Here is a 15,764-nt window from a genome sequence, read left to right as displayed (position 1 = left end):
TGCTGAGTCTTTGGGAGTGGGCATTTGGGGGCAGCATGACTACAGTGCTCCAGGTGCTCAGGGGAAAAACAAGCTGGAGGGGAGCACAAAAAAATGCAGCTAGATCTGGAAGCCACAGCCCTACCAAGCCAGCTGAGAAGTCCCCAGTTATCAAGTGTGACAGAAGAGCAGCCAGTTAAACACAACAATTTCCCAAACCTCTGGTGGCGCAGGGGTAAGTAGTGAGGGAGTGGGATCCTAAGCCAGACCTTGTCTATACCCTCAGGGGTCTGAAGTAAGAAGGGCTGCACCTAGCTTGTGCTCTCTTCAAAGACCGGATTCTCTTCTAGAAGAGATGCTGTGGGCAGCACAAGCTGCAGGGCTGGGTACCAGGAAAAATTCTCTGCAGGAGGTCAGCAGGGCTGATCTAGGCTCACTTCTGGCCTCAAACTTATAGAGAGCAGCGAACACACGTGAGCTCCTTGAGGTGAATGGTACCAGAATGTATGCCTGTGAGGCATTTAGATGATGTGAAGTGTCTTAGCTGGCCAGTTTCCATCACCTCTAGGTGGTCCTGTTATGAACCAAATGGACATGTAAGTCCCTGATATTCCAGGGCACACCTCCACGAAATGCAGGGCACGACATACAGAGGTGTGAGCAGAGGTTCCAGCTGAGATGTGTGTGTGGGACAGCACAGCCAGCTTGCTCCATACACAGCCAGGCAGCCTCTGCTTCTCCTCCAGCTGTGCCTGGCCAGCCCGGTCCCTGCGCAGTGACTGCAGCTGCCTCCACATCTGGTTTACAGCCCCCAGGCCCCAGCTCCAGTCCGTATTGCTTCTATTACTTAAACTAAGGGAAAGACACTTCCCACCTGTTAAGCAAGCAATGGTGCTAGCTCATCTTAGGGATGGAGACCCAAGGGCAAAGCAAGGCAGCGGCATTGACCCAGCACGGGCCCTGGCTCAGCCCTCCTGTGTGCCAGAGGAAAAAGAAATATGGACTTCATCCATGTCGAGAGCAGCATTTGCAGTTGCCAGAGAGTGATCTGCTTCTTCCAGGTGACTGACAGGACCGGAGGAGAGAGGCTGCACATCCTCCTCCCTAAGGAGCTTGTTATCTCTGAAGATAAGGAGGGACCCTGCAGTGTGCTGCAGTCTGTGATGGGATGCAGCAGAGCCATGCCAGCTCTCTGGCTGGGAGGGGACGCCACGATGGGACAGGGAAGAGCTGCTGTGGCTCACGGACTGATAGCAGGGCTCACTCTTCATATGGCTCTGCTTGGGTCATCAACTGCATCGCCATGAATTGTCACACAGCATATCCAGAATTATGGCAAAACAAAAGATGCCCAGCTTTGGGAGGGTATTGTCACCACCTGCTACAGGGATTTCAGTGCCCTGGACAAAAAATGCCCCAAGTGTGCTTTTCTTGAGGATTAGACATTAGCAAGTCTATCTAACAGAGTCCTCTCACAGCTGTCCTCGACCCCACTGTCCTCTAGAGCATCTTAAACTGGTCCCTGCCAGAGATGGGAGAAAGATTAGATGGCCTTGGGTCTGCTTCTGTCAGGGAATAAACGTGTGTCCTGCCTCCTGAAGACCAGGTTTGGACTGAACTCCATACAACATGTGTCCCATTTGAATCTGCCTCTCACGAGCAGCTGGGACAAAGTCTATCATGATGAGAGTCCTGAAGGGAACCCGAGTGGGGCAGGACAGACATGAAGCAGGAGGCACAAGGAGCACATGGGAGAAGCTCAGGCAGTCTTACCTTGTAAAATGTGCATACTGACCAGGTCTGATCGCTCAGGCCTGCTTCTGATCTTGTGCTTGAGATAATCTTCAGTCTGCAGAACACAAATGCAGAGAGTTACCAGGCTAGAGCAGAAATAAGGTACAGAGAGTGACTGCCCCTGTGCCATCCCATGTTTCTTTTGGATTTATTACAAACTGGGTTGAGTGAGCTCCTAAATGGCTTTTTTTTTTTTTTTCTTTCCTTACTCAGGCACTGGCTTGTTCTTGGGCAGGTGTTCTTCAGAAAAGGAACAATGTGCATGGAGCTGCTGACTGCTCACTAGATCCCCTCCTAAGCTGTGTCCTTCCCAATTTCCCGTGGGCTTCTGATGCCTGAAGTATTACGACAGCTCAAGGGAAGCATGAGACCTATTCACTGGGAGCGGTGGATCTGTTCCCAGCTCAGCAAACCGTGTCACCTGAGAGCTGCACCAGAGCAGCTCCAGTGTGGACGGTTAGCAATGGCTCCTGTGGGAAGCCTGGCACTCTGGGGTGAGCTGTAAGGCTGAGCAAGCCGTGAAGATGCCCAGAGTCTTTACCCAGGTCAGCCACGAGGCTATGCCTTCCCGCAGTCCTGCAATTCCTGTGTGTTGTGATTCCTCACCCTGCCTATCATGTGGGGTTGGGAAAACCCACTTTGCAGATCACTTCAGCTGAGCTTCTGATGAACATGGTCCTGGAGCCTTGTGCCAACTTCCTCATGGCTTTAGGAACAGAAAGGCACAAAGAGGTACACTAACGCTGTCCATTAGGGCCAAGAAGTCAGTGTTGAGGGCAGCTGACCTCAAGAATACAGATATAAGGTTATCCCTGGTGAAAAAAAGCTAGAGCACAACTTGGACAAGTTATTAGCTGTTTGCTAAGTTGAGATGCAAAAATAAATAGCACAAAAAATGTACATGGTTCAAAGAGGTTGAAATCTTCAGGATAAACATAAAAGAATAGTACAAGCAGCTGGAGCAAAACTGAAACCCCACAGTACAAAATGTACAGAATCATGAGAAAAAGATTTTATAAGGACTTCTGTAGCTAGGACAAGGCAGTGGAAAGTGCGGTCTGTGTTCCATAAACAGGAGAAATAATTGTGCACGCTGCCGAGATGGCTACAGGATTTAATGCCTTTTTAAACCATCCTCACTAAAAAGATAAACGGCTATTTATCAATCAGATGACTCAGCCAAGAACCTTCAGCAAGAAAAGAGAAGAACCTCCAGTTATCAGGTTGGAGAACAGGTTGGAGAACACTCAGATGAGTTAAATGTTCCCGAACAGTTTGAGATACACAAGGCCAGAGTAATAGCAACTGTCTGTGGGTCTCCAGGAAACCAGGCAAGGGAGAGCATAATTTCTTGCTTTAAAAGAGATGGAGAGAAGAAACCAGGAAACTATAAAACAGCCAGCAAGACATTGGACCAAGTAATCAAACAATCTATATAAATGGATTTTGAAGATAGCAAGGAGGTGAGTAACAGCCGGGATGGATTCATCAAGAACAAGCCACATCACACCAACCTAATTCCCTTCTATGGAGAGATGACAGATTTCTGTTACAGGAATAAACATGAATGTCATGTAGCATGAATTTAAGCATGTTTTGACATTATCTCACATGGCTTTCTCATATTCAAGCCAGAGAAATTTGGTCTGGATAAGACTAACATAAAAAAGGAGCATAGCTGTGGGTCACCAGGGGAATTAGCAATGGCTCGCAGTCTAAGCAGAAGAATATATCAAATCATGTTACACAGCAATTTTTCCTACTAGCCAATGTATTCATTAATGCCTTTGATGACAGAAGACATACTTCTTAACTCTGAATCATTCGAGGCTAACAGATCACAACGCAACACGATTTGGAGGAACTGAAGTATCAAACGTATCTGAAATACATTTGATGTAATTTCAAGAAGGACATTTGGAAAGGGCTGCGTTCAGGTCACAGCTAGCCACAGCTAAGCCAGCTGATTAAGCACTGGGGTGGATGAAGGCTTAATTCACCAGAGATGCTTCTGTAGTGGTCACTGGACAGTGGCCTTAAGCAGAAATCATTTTCTCCATAAACAGAGAAAAAAATATAAAAGGCTCTGGAGAATCTAGTGATCAGCAGCTGAACCACATGCCGAGACCAGCAGGCAGGTTGCGAGGAGGCACAATGAAGGATGTTGGATAGGTCCTGGGAATAGCAGGGGCCTGTTCTGTGCCCTGCATCTGAAAGGGTCCATGGGAAGGGTCTGGGTGACAGCTACAGAAGTCGTTATTGAGCCAGAGATGGGAGAGGTTGAAGGAAGGGGAGGTTGGTCAGGCCAGGGGTGAGATAGCTATGGGGAAACAGGCTGCAAAATACTTTAAAAAAGTGTTATAAGAAAAGATAGACAGTTTTGCATGTACATGCATATAGGAGAAAAAGCAATGGGCTGAAACTTCAACAGAGCAGCTTGGGCTGGGGCTTGGGGGACACCTGCTAGCAGCACAGGACAGAGGGCACAGGAGCTGGGGTGGGATGTCCCTCGGTGCTCACACATCTGTCAGGAATGACCCAGACAGTGCTGTTCTGCTCTGAGGCAGAGGCACGACAGCTGTCCCCCCCCCAGTCCCTCCCTGCCACGCTTGCTGGGGTGCTGGGAGTGTGTGCCGAAGCCCTGCCGAGCCAGACTGCCGAAAAGAGTCAGCCTGCCCTCCGTCCTCCAACCCAGCAATCTGTTACAGGACACTGACTTCAAAGTCTGCTGCACTGGCCTGATGCCAGCCTCTAACATAGCCACTGACACGTTTAAACAAATAATAGACATTTTGTTTACTGAAGTCTTTACAATTCCTTACCCTCCCACTCCCTATTTTTTTTCCCCTAGTTTATTTTCACCAGCACGATCCCTCGCTTGGGCCACGCGTAGGTTTGCCTGGTTCCCGTGCCAGGTCAGAGCAAGCTGGTGTCTGCACCCATACGCTACTAAATTCTCCTGATGGATATCCAACTAATCCTCAGATCAGGTCCCGACTTGCTGTCCTACAGCTGTGGCACTGTTTGTATTGAACCCAGCGTTCACACTGTGTTAGCCTGACTTTCTGCAGTGAATTCAATTCCTTTTGACCTTTGCTGTTTATAAGCTGTATTTGTGTCACTGGGGTGCAAATGGTGGAGAAAGACTTCAGATGTGGGTTTTTTAGTGTCAGCTGAAGCAGAAGAGCTTTCAAAACATATGAAAATGTTTATTGTTATCTGCTTTCTGTTTGCAGAAGATTGGTTTGGAGGAATATCAGCTAAACAACAAATGCCATTGAGTAATTATCTGGAAACAGCCGCTGCTCCTTCCCTGTGACAGCTCTAAGCAGGGCATCCTTGCAAAGGAGTGTATGTTTGTTATGGGCTGTGCTCATTAGTGTCTTTGTTAGTGTGCTCCAAAAAAGCATGCAGTTTGGGAGAGACTAGACCATCCTTCCCTTTTCCCCAGGCAACCAGCCAGTGAAAGCTTTTGAAGAGAAAGACAAAGAGACAGAAATGTATACTTAGACTGTAAAATATATGACACTTCAAGGATACTTTGGATTGCTTGAAATTTCATAAGCATACTAATTTTTCAGAGTCATATTGTATTCCTTATGCTAGCCGTTTATTACCGCAGCAGATTTGGGGCAAGTGATTTGGAGTGTGTTTAAGTTCAGAAGAGCTCTTCTCCATATTTCACAATCATTCTTCCTTGCAAAAGTCCTTTTCCGTGTGGCTGCAAGCACGTTTTTGCAGATTAACGGAACAAACTCTTGTGTTTAAGCAAAACCTGCATGACTGCTGACTGTTCCCTTTTCAGTGGACATCACTGCAGATTGGCCAAGGCTGGGTGGTGGGCGCTCGGAAAGCAGCGTGATTTCCCAAAATGATCGCATCGCAGTGTTTCGATGTGTTCTGGAAATGGCCACTTATCTTATCTATGCCTTCAGCAATATTTAGGGAAGCCGGAGCGCAGTTAGATAATGGGGCTGGTGGGAGCCTGGCCCACTTAGCTGCCTGGATGCTGTGTGCCCTAATGGCCAAGCTGCACTGCTGAGCTAAAAGCCAGGCTCCTCTCTGATGACAAGCGTGAGCTCCCTAGGGACTCGGGTGACAAAGGACATCTGCATTCCTCCTGCACACTTGCTAAGTAGTTAGGCTCCTGCAGTCCTCTTTGCTGCTGGCCCTGCTTTAACCCCGCTGCCTTGAGCAGCAGAGAGCCACCAGCACAGCAAGGAGCAGGCTGTGGACCTGGCCGGAGAGGGGAACAGCACCACGCTCTGCCCGCAGCCGCTGCTGAGAGACAGGGGCTGCTGTAAAAGCCCACAGCTCAGGGCACGGATGGCCCCTCTGCCCTTTTAAAGCTTCCCTGCTTGAAGAAGGCTGCCCCAGAACCCTGTCTTGGCCCCACCACATCTGGAAGCAGGGGACATGCCCTGACCCTCATCCTTGGCCACAGAGCCTGAACGGAGGGTGCCCGAGGAGGGGACAGTGGTGGCAGGTGCTTTCAAACCCCGCAACTCATGCACAGCGAGCCCACGTGCTCCCTCATCGGAACGGCTGCAGGAGTTACCTTGGCTCGCTCCAGACTTTTTCGCTGTTCATGGAATGCGGATGGGCTTTTCAGTGCTGCAACAGGAAAGAGAGAGGAGCGGTCAGCACAGGAGCGGAAGCAAGCAGCCACCAGGATATTCAGCAACAGCATTTTAATGAGTGCTATAAAAATAGCGACACAAACTAGCTGTTCTCTTTATTGCGCTGACTAAAAATAACTCAGGAAAGCTCTGGGAAATCCCGTGCTCTCAGCCAGCCCGTGGCAAGAGAGCAGGGGGGACGCGGAGCACGGGGAGCGCCAGAGGCACACAGTCAGGGAGTGGGTGCAGGCTTTGAAACGTAGTGCTCCGTGGGACACGGCAGAGAGTGGATGTGGCTTTTCCCTGAGTGCTTCCTGCAGGTCGTGGAGAGCACCACAGCCCCAGAAGACAGATCTGGGAAGAGCAACAACCTGAGAGGGGATCTCACCTGCAAGGCAAACCTGAACCTGACTGAGGGCTGAGGCCAGCAGGAAAACTGAAAAGACCTGCCTTGCTCCCTGGGGCCATGTGAGCACTGCCTCCAGCGAGGGTACTTCAAGGCCCCCCAGCTGTGGCTCTCTGTCCCTCTTCCATCACTGACTACCCCTCTGTCTCTCACTGGACATTTGTCCCATCCCCTGCCCAGAAGCATGTGTGACATGTGGCAGGCAGCTGCCTGGCCAGGTACCAGACAGCAGACCATGCCCCCAGCATCTCCTGACACCAAGGAGGAATAACCCAGAGGGGCTCCTGAAAAAAGGCCAGTGAACCCTGGCTCTTGGACCAGTGATCACCAGTCCATGGAGCAGTCTGCACTGGAGTCATGGAGAACCTTGCGCATTTCCTTGTTTGGTTCAGCAGAAATAGGAGCAGAATTTGTGTGGTGAAGGGGTTAATATTTCTCAGATCCTGCCAAAAAAAATTTCTGTCTGTGTAAGCAGGCAAAATTAACTGTTACCATCAGGACAGGGAAGGGGAAGATGTCCTGACCCACAAAACCAGTCTGCTACAGCTCCTTGTTTGGCACCAAGAATTCCCTTTCCACCTTCTGAATGGGACCCAACAGGGGCAGAAAGTATCTTCACGCAGGACGTGTTACTCTCCATCAGTCTAGAGGAGGATAAAGAGAAGACTGGGGGCAGATAGGAACTGTCTGGGGGGCCTCTGAATTGGCTGTCAGCAGGCAACACGCAGGGCAACCCCCATAACCTCCGGTAAATCACGATAAAACACAGAAGGCACATTCCTGCTCCTAACATTTGGAAAGCAGACATACAGACAAGCTAGCGTTACTGTGCCATGCTCCGGTGAGCAGCCGTGAGGACTTGTGACAGCTGGTTTAATCAGAAGCAAAATAAAATGGTGCACACGAGAAAATGAAGTTAGCAAGAGAGATGACTTTTACAGCCCTGCTCACTGTGAAGTCCTGCCACTGGGAGCGTGCTATGGGCACTGACCAAACACCATGCTATTCAAGAGGAAAATGTTGCAGAATTTAGTCATTTACCAAGATTTTTGCAGGAATTATGTGGATGCTGCAGCTTGTATTAGTCTGCAAAACAAATAAAGACATCGCTAGCACCGGTTCTTCAGACAATTTGTCAGGGGATGACATGTCAGCTTGAAATGGCTGAGGCTCTGGAGGCAACAGGGCAGAGCTGCTGTGCTTAGCATTGATAACCTTGGCACTATTGCCTCTGCGGTTTCAGTTAGAGGATGAGGTGCTGGTTACAAGAAGGTCTTTACTTCAAGCACAGCTATTTCTGCAGCCCATCACGACAGGGGGAACCTTGCTTTGAGGAATCTTTGATCCTGCAGGCTGTCTCCCCTTCTTTTTGGGTGGGTGAACAGGATCTGGCTGGGGTCCAGGGCAGGCATCTGTGTGGGTCTAGAGAGAGGGTTCCTCTCTTCTCAGCCCTACAGCCTGCCCTTCTGCAAATGACTCCACATGCTCTTGATTTAAAATGCTTTTGCTGGGTCTGTACCAGTTTCACTGGGACAATAAAACTGCCTGTGTTGTTGCATGAACTGGAAACTTCCTACTCAGTGAGCCTGAAGAGTGGGGCAGGCTTTGCTTTCACCTGCGCTCCAATGCATCAGGAACGTGGCTGTGTCTCAAAAAACCTGGATCTCCCCTTGCTTTCAGAGGATCCTCCATACACAGTCACAGGGCTGAAGGAACTCAGGGGCTGCTCTTGCCTACCAGTCTGCGCCTGTCTTTTATTTGTAGACACTTTGTCAGTAGTGTTGGTTGTTTTGCCAGCCAGTTGTTCGATTTACTACCTGAAAACATCAGACAATCAGAGTCCAGCTTTGAACCTGAAGTCTTGTGCAATGCTACTGCTCCTGAGCATCCTCCTTTAGGCAGTTTCCTGCCTTCTCCAGTGACGGGGCATCTGAATATTCCACATTTCTTAGAGCAGCATCCAGGGGAGTGTGAACAGAGCTCAGGTAATGCAATGGCATTAATCTTTTCCAGTCAAACCAAACACAAACCGGGCTTCGCTAAGGATATTCATCTCACTGCACTATGCTTGGGTAACACTGATACTTCTCCTTGCGCTACGCTCTTGGATACCCAAAACCAGACAGTTTCCTAGGACTTACTCCAATGTTTCGTGCTTACTGTGCTATAGCTGCACTGCTGAACAGCTCAGGAGGCTCGGCATATAGTCACCAACTCCCCCTCCTACCAGGGTTTGTACAAGACCTTCAAGTCTTCTGTCCAGTGGTATTCTGTCACTCTGACCTTCCGTCTCTCTTTATAAAATGGACCAGTAGGGAAAAAAAGTTTCTCTGACCTGACATTATACCAGCAGAAAATGTATGCAATGAGTTGAAAGCAATCCTTGTGGAGAATCCGATGTGCAATGTGGGGCCAAGTGCACGCTCCAAGCTGGGAACCAAACCTGACTCTCACCGGGGAGACCAGCAATGCCCATCTCTTCTCTTTCCAGAAGGGCTATTAACTATTGTAGCTTATAGCCATATGGGTTCCTTTCTTACCCTCCTGCCAGGCATATGAATCGAGATCCTGTCCCGGTGCATCTCCCAGAGCCCACCTCTCCTCAGATGCGGTGGTTCCCAGAGCCAACAGGGCATGGGAAGATGTGGTAAACAAAGACTTGTTTTTTCATAAGGAATGACTGCACATGCTCAAGTCATGGGGAAGCTGGCTGGGGCTTCCATGTATTAAATGCTAAATGTCTGACACTTCCTCCTGAGGTCAAATTCAGCAGTTAAGTTCTTCATGTTTGTTTTTATAATGGCAAAAGTGCCTTTTCTTCTATTACTTTGAGTGAGTGAACTGTGCTCAAGCTTCCCAAAATGGCCTTCTTGGACAGAAACCAGACTGCAAAAATATCAGCCTACAAGCTGGGAGTGCAAAGAAGCCATAAGGAACAGGAAAATACCCTTTAGTTAGTATCAAATAAATTTGGCTTAGTATGTGGACTGCAACATGTAAGGTTTAATTGTTAGGTGCCACGTGTAAAAGTGCAGTCGCACGCACTCAGCCTTGCGGAGCCGTGTCAGGTATGCAAACCTCTCAGTCGGCCCTACTGCTCCATATGTGTGCAACGGGGCGTCCTGCACCTTATCTGAGCATGCCCACTTGTACGGAGTAGACTTAGCAGTTCAGGAGATGTTAGACATATTTTTTGCCCACTGACTGTATCGCCAGTGTTTGCAATGCTATAACAAATATCACAATATTTTGCTTAAAGCTCCAACTCCTGGAGTCTTGTGATGAGAATGCTTGCCCTTTGGTGGCAGGCAGCATAAAATCTGCACGCTTAAAGAAACAGAAGAAAAATTGAAAGCATGTGCGTTATCAGTCTTAAAACTGTGTGATCATTTTGACAGTCGTGATTTTTGTCATCCTGCTCAAGTTTACTTAATGCTTGATGCTGGCAATACTGTACTAAGAAGGCATCTGTTGCTGGCTACCTTGATAGGATCCTTTAGGAAGGCAGCTGCGTGAGGAGGGCAGAGGGATGGGCAGGGTGCAGCAAGCAGTGCCGGAGCCATGCTCTTAGCGAGTTGTCGTTCTGTTGTTTAGGCAGGAGCTGCGTCACAGCCTTCAAGGTCAGCCAGAAGAGACAAAAGTGACACAGCCTTTGGAAAGTTGTGGTCTTAGCAGTGAACCCAAGGGGCCCTTGATGAGACAGGAAGGATAATCCTCTACCTGGGTCCCAGGTCACAGATTCATGCACATGGAGCTGAGCTAGGTCAGGGTGGAGTTATCCATCGAGCAGGGCTGAGCTCCCAGCACCATTTCTCTGGCAGTGCTACAGGATTCATGATGCACCTGCAGGTGCAGAACGGGGGCATTTTCATTCACTCACTTTTTGGGTTCTGGCACCTGGCTGCCGGTCCTGAATGACTACAAGGTAACGCTGGCCTGGAGCTCGTCCGTCAGGCATGGATGCCACGTTAGTGAGGGCGAACATGGTCAGCGAGGGACATCACCCATCAGTCTGCAGCAGGGAGGCCCAGGTGGGATCCCACCGGCCTCAAGTGTGCCCTGACAGCTCTGCCCTGTGGAGTCCTGCCCGGGCACAGGCACAGATCTGAACAAGCCTCACTCACCCCGGGGCTGCCTCTCCTCACTGGGGCCAAGCAGTTACCCTCTCTTCTGCCACAGCTTCCCAGAACAGGCCCTCTCCACCTTTTCCTCCTTCTGTCGGTCTGAGCCTGCCACGGAGACTCCTGGCTTTTACAGGAGGACACGAGATTCTCTGCCCTTGCCTACACGACAGCTGTGTGAGTCTTCTTGTTGGATGTGCTTGTCCTGCTACAGTGACCTCTGGGACAGGGAGCTATGCAGCTGAGTTTCTGGATGGTGTAAGCTAAGCATGTCTCCTACTTCAGTTTGAGAAGCAGCATTATAACCCACGTGGCAAATGCTGGGCACTATTGTACAGCACCAGGGACCATAATATTTCAACAGGGAAGGAAGCAAAGCCCCCCTGGTAGCAATCTGCTCAGAGCTGAGTGGGTCTGAGCAGGCAGCTGGTGCCACACGGTGCCCCAGCAGTGCCCAGGATAAGCCCAGCCCCTCTGAGCCAGGGGTGGGTGAAAAAGGCAGAAAAAGATACTCACGTGGCATGATGCCTTGGTCTGCCAGCTGCTCACGGGTCCTCCTCTGCTGAAGCCGTAGCTGTAAAACTGTGAGAGAGAGAGAGAGTGTCAGGGAAGGATGCAGGATTTTACTGAGGTGCTAAGACATCTATCTGGGACAACGTGTTGAGGGATCTGTGCATGGAACAGAGCTCTGGCACTGATCCCTGCTGCTGCTGGATCAGCCTTGGTGGAGCAGAGAGCTGCAAGCAACGGGGACTGCCAGGGAGGAGCTGCGCAGCCCGCACCTACCCCATCCCCACTTTTGCAGGCAGATGAGTGGGGCAGGGCTGGTGCTGGTGCAGGCAGTGCCCTGGTGCCTGGGGCAGACTGGTCCCTGCCTGGCACCTGTAACAGCAGCCTCAGGTGACCACGGCTTTAGCTCAAATAGTTACTCAGTTCTGAACTCTGAAGCTGGGAGGTCCTCCCTTGCCCCAGCACTGTGGATTGAGCAAGGCTTTCCAACTCCACCACCCTCCTGAGAGCCTGGCAGCACATTTCCAGCCCTGCAAGGCTTGGCACTAGATGCAGATATGCTTAATGTACTGAGGGGGATGCAGATGGTGTGGTGAGGAGAGATTAGTGCCACCCCTGTATGAACCCAGTGCTCCAAGGACCTGCAACCTCCAGTATAACTTCTTTTTGGAAACAAGGCACTGGCAGATGGGAACGAACCGCTGATCAGGGTCACTAAGTGCCACAGTGGCATGGGCTCAGCTACAGAGCATCAGTTAAACATCTAACAAAGAAGCACCTCTCTACATTTAGAGCACGTAACGACAACCCACCATACACCTGCAGCCTGCCTTGTGCAAGGCTACAGACCTCTGTGTGGCCCAGGACTGCACAAATTAGTTCATCCCATCACTCAGCTAACCCTGCCTGAACTTTGAGTCAGTAACATATTCTACACATACTTTTTTTTTTTTTTTTTTTTTTTGCAAATTTCTCTTCAAGAATATAGACACGTAACACAAGATAAAACATAAACCACACTTCCATATTTTCCTGCTGGAAACTCAGTACAGCTTGCCATGAGGACATGTCTCTTTCAGAGGTCACAATATAACTGCATGCACTTCCCCTGCCTGCCATTACAGCCCCAGACTGCATCCCCTTAGCTGCCCGGAGAGAGCTGGTATTGGAAGGGGAAAAGAGGGAAGAACAACTTTTTTGCTCTTGGGAGCAACCTGCTGAGCTCTGTCAACAGCTCATGTCTACAGTGCAGCTTCCCTCGGATGTGGGATGGAGCTGGACAATAATCCCTTCCAGAGGAGTCTCCGCAGCACATGGCTCCCCGAGATGCCATTGCCTGTGACTTTTCCATGTCCTCAGTACAAATCCTGTCTCACAACTCACAGCAAATGTTTACTGAAGGCCTCACGTGAGACAATGATCTCCTGCCAAATTCCAGCACTTCTTGGGACACCAAAGATAGATTCTTGCAGTAAGGGAAAAACGTCACCTTCAGTACCCAGTAAAGTCTGCATGCGTGCTGCTCCCCTCATGCCAGAGTGAAGCTGGTGGCTATAAGTCACTGGCAAACCTTGCTGCCAGGGAAGTCTGTAGCCCTCCATGGCTCCATGGCACCACCCCCAGTCAGTGCTGGTTCTGCCCATGGACACATATTTATACCCTTGCACTCCAGGTATCTACATCAGACCCAGTTTTCTGCATCTCCTTTACAGGAGTCACCCCCCTCAGGGGACCTCAAAACCAAATTAGACAGACCGTGCTTGAGGAATGCCTCTTTCATCCTTGACTATAGAGGCAGTTTAACAGTAACCAGCTCGTAGTAGTATCTTACGCAGGCTGAGGTGGACCACGGTTTCTCTGTGTGGAACCTTCTTTGTGATCAGTCATGATATTGGACAACCACGGAGAGCTTTGCACTTCTGCTGAGGAAGAGATGTAACTTTACGGAATAGGGGACCTAACAGAGGTCAGAGACTGTCCAAGAATAAAGATTTGTAGCTCACCCAAGAATAGTTCTCTACTCTTCTAGGTCCTGGTCCAGTGTCCCAGGCATTACAGCATCTTGCTTTAAACTGAGGCAATTTACATACAACATCCCATCTTCAAATGGGAATCAGAGACAGCAAAGACTTCTAGAGCCATATACAACACCCTGCCAAGGACACGGCAGTCTGCCCCATCTAGCTGTAAAACATCCCAAGTGAGGATGCTCCATCACTTCCCTCCAGAGCTCCCACATCTGCCAAAGTTTTTGCACCATTTCAGTCCGAGTTCTGACAGAGCCAGGCCAAGTGCTACACCACACCCACATGAGCCAGGGGGATGCTATCCATCAGATGACCATACATTCAAAGCCCACATTCTCTGCTGCGTCTGCTTATTTCACAGCCGTTCTTAGCAGACAAGTAATTTAACAGCCTTAGAGCATGGTCAGCTGTCAGCCAGGCCTGTTCAGAGAGAAAGGAGATGGCACAAACTCCCTTGAAGCATAGCTTGGAAGGTGATGATGATTTCCAGTGTGGTGGCCATAAGTTTCAGCATCAGTCTTGATGCAAGAAGTGCTGAAAACATGTAGGTTTCACTGACACAGCTCTCCCTTTGCTTGGATGCAGGATCAGCACCCAGGAGCCCAGATTTCCCAGACCCTGCTGCCTTCCAGCGCCCAGTGCACTGCCCGGGGGAGCTGCCCCACCGCAGGTGCTCCTTTGCCTCCTGCGCTAAGCACTGCAGAGGGACCAGCACAGAGGGGACCTGATGCTGTTTATTTGTGTAGGGAAAAAAGTGTCCAAAATGTTTTTCATGTCGACAGGCTGTGAACAAGCAATGCCACAAGCTGGTCCGAGCATGAGAGCTAAGCAATTCCATGGGTGAGTGGCTACGGGCTGGCCATGCGACCTCCCACAGACACGTGGTTCCTCTTGGGCCACGCTGAGCTGACATCCCGGCCCATCCTTAAGCCACAGGGAATGAAGGAAAAGTTTATCCAGCCTTGTTTGTTGAGGTCATGCTGACAGAAAAGGTGAGTGCAAGCGCTGGCCATTTCCAGGAGCATTCCAGGCTTGACGGTTGGAACAGTTATTTCAGCTACTGAATATTCATCCAGATCTGGACCTCCTCATGCAGTAGGATGCATGCCTTGACTCCCAAATACCACCTCTATGAGCTCCTAAAGTCTGCTGCAAAGCATCTGAAGAAACATAGCTGTGGACAGCATCAGACCGTAACACTAAACATCCCTGCAGGAACAGGTAAAGCAGCCACTACTTTCGGCAGCCTCCAAGTCAGTGCTGTAGCTTGCAGCTTGGCAGACAACAACTCAAGGCTTGCACTCTTCTCTTACAACCAACAGTGCTTAAAAACAGGGCTGGAGGAGCCCCCGGCATCATCCAAACCACCATCACTTAGCTGCTTCTTGAAGGGGACTTTAAATCTGTTGAAGCTGTACCTGAGCCCCGCTGCATTCCTGTCCTCTTCCTCTGCTACACGTCTGGAGGTCTGAGCTCTGAGTGCTGCCTGTGACTCACTTTGAGGATACTGTCATCCTCCAGATAAGGGAATTATTTTCTTCCTGAATATTCTTAATTTTTTCAAGGAAACTGCTTTGCTAACACTTCAGAAGAACATTTATGTTACAGAGAGTGATGGCTGGAGCACCGATGAAACAATCTTGGTCCGACACCCCCAGCATACTTGTTGCCTGTCTGTATCAGCTTGAACAGTGAGAAGTACCCGCAAGGCAGCAGTCACACACACTGGTCACCCTGTGGTACCAAGCCCTGAGAAGCAGCCTTGCTTCCAGCAGCCCTGCTCCCTCCTGTGGTACTCCATGATGAGAAATCCCTCCCCAGATGATACCAGGCATGCCAGAGATATTCCAGTGATTTTGCTCATTAACTTTTTCTGTTAGAAATAGTTCCTTTTCTATGCTAGCACCAAGTCCCATTGAGTGATACAGCTTCTAGAAACCTGTGCAGTGGGGCTGTGTCATCGGTGCAGAGAAGACCTCCTGGCATCAGTCGTAACTGGCTCTAGTGGCCCAGGCTCTGAGCACTGCCCATGACTCACCCTCCTCCCTAGGAGTTAACCTCAGAGCTTTAGGAAGCTAAGAGGACAGCTTGGGCCTTGCCTGGCCTGGTGATGCACTGGAAAAGACACATTCAAATTCTCTCTCCGTCCCCAGAGCAGGCAGACCTGGCCTTCTGCTTCAGTCTGCAGGGTCACTTTGAGTCCAATCCTCAGCAGACAGTCAGGATAGGAATTTTATCACCTGCATCAGGGCATCCCCCATGCTGGGGCATTGCCACAGCACTCACAGCACCATCCTCTCTGGGGAAC

General features: G+C 49.9%; 1 protein-coding gene across 4 annotated transcripts in view; it reads right to left on the bottom strand.

Annotated features, from left to right (window-relative positions):
* MYOCD (myocardin) overlaps window positions 1-15,764 on the bottom strand; it is a 102,819-nt gene that overhangs the window by 15,025 nt on the left and 72,030 nt on the right. For 3 of the 4 annotated variants that reach the window (XM_027784886.2, XM_055797714.1, XM_005236205.3), the window contains exons 2-4: window positions 11,436-11,501; window positions 6,332-6,387; window positions 1,753-1,828 (exon numbers count right to left, since the gene is read on the bottom strand). In XM_027784886.2, coding sequence (XP_027640687.2) covers window positions 1,753-1,828; window positions 6,332-6,387; window positions 11,436-11,501 — 198 coding nt within the window. The remainder of the gene's footprint in view (window positions 1-1,752; window positions 1,829-6,331; window positions 6,388-11,435; window positions 11,502-15,764) is intronic. The other variant, XM_027784888.2, reaches the window with a different exon arrangement.

This window comes from Falco peregrinus, chromosome 2 (assembly GCF_023634155.1).
Source record: "Falco peregrinus isolate bFalPer1 chromosome 2, bFalPer1.pri, whole genome shotgun sequence".
Classification (NCBI taxonomy): domain Eukaryota; kingdom Metazoa; phylum Chordata; class Aves; order Falconiformes; family Falconidae; genus Falco; species Falco peregrinus.
The sequence above is the reverse complement of the archived record's forward strand: the minus strand, read 5'-3'. Positions and strand labels throughout refer to the sequence as shown.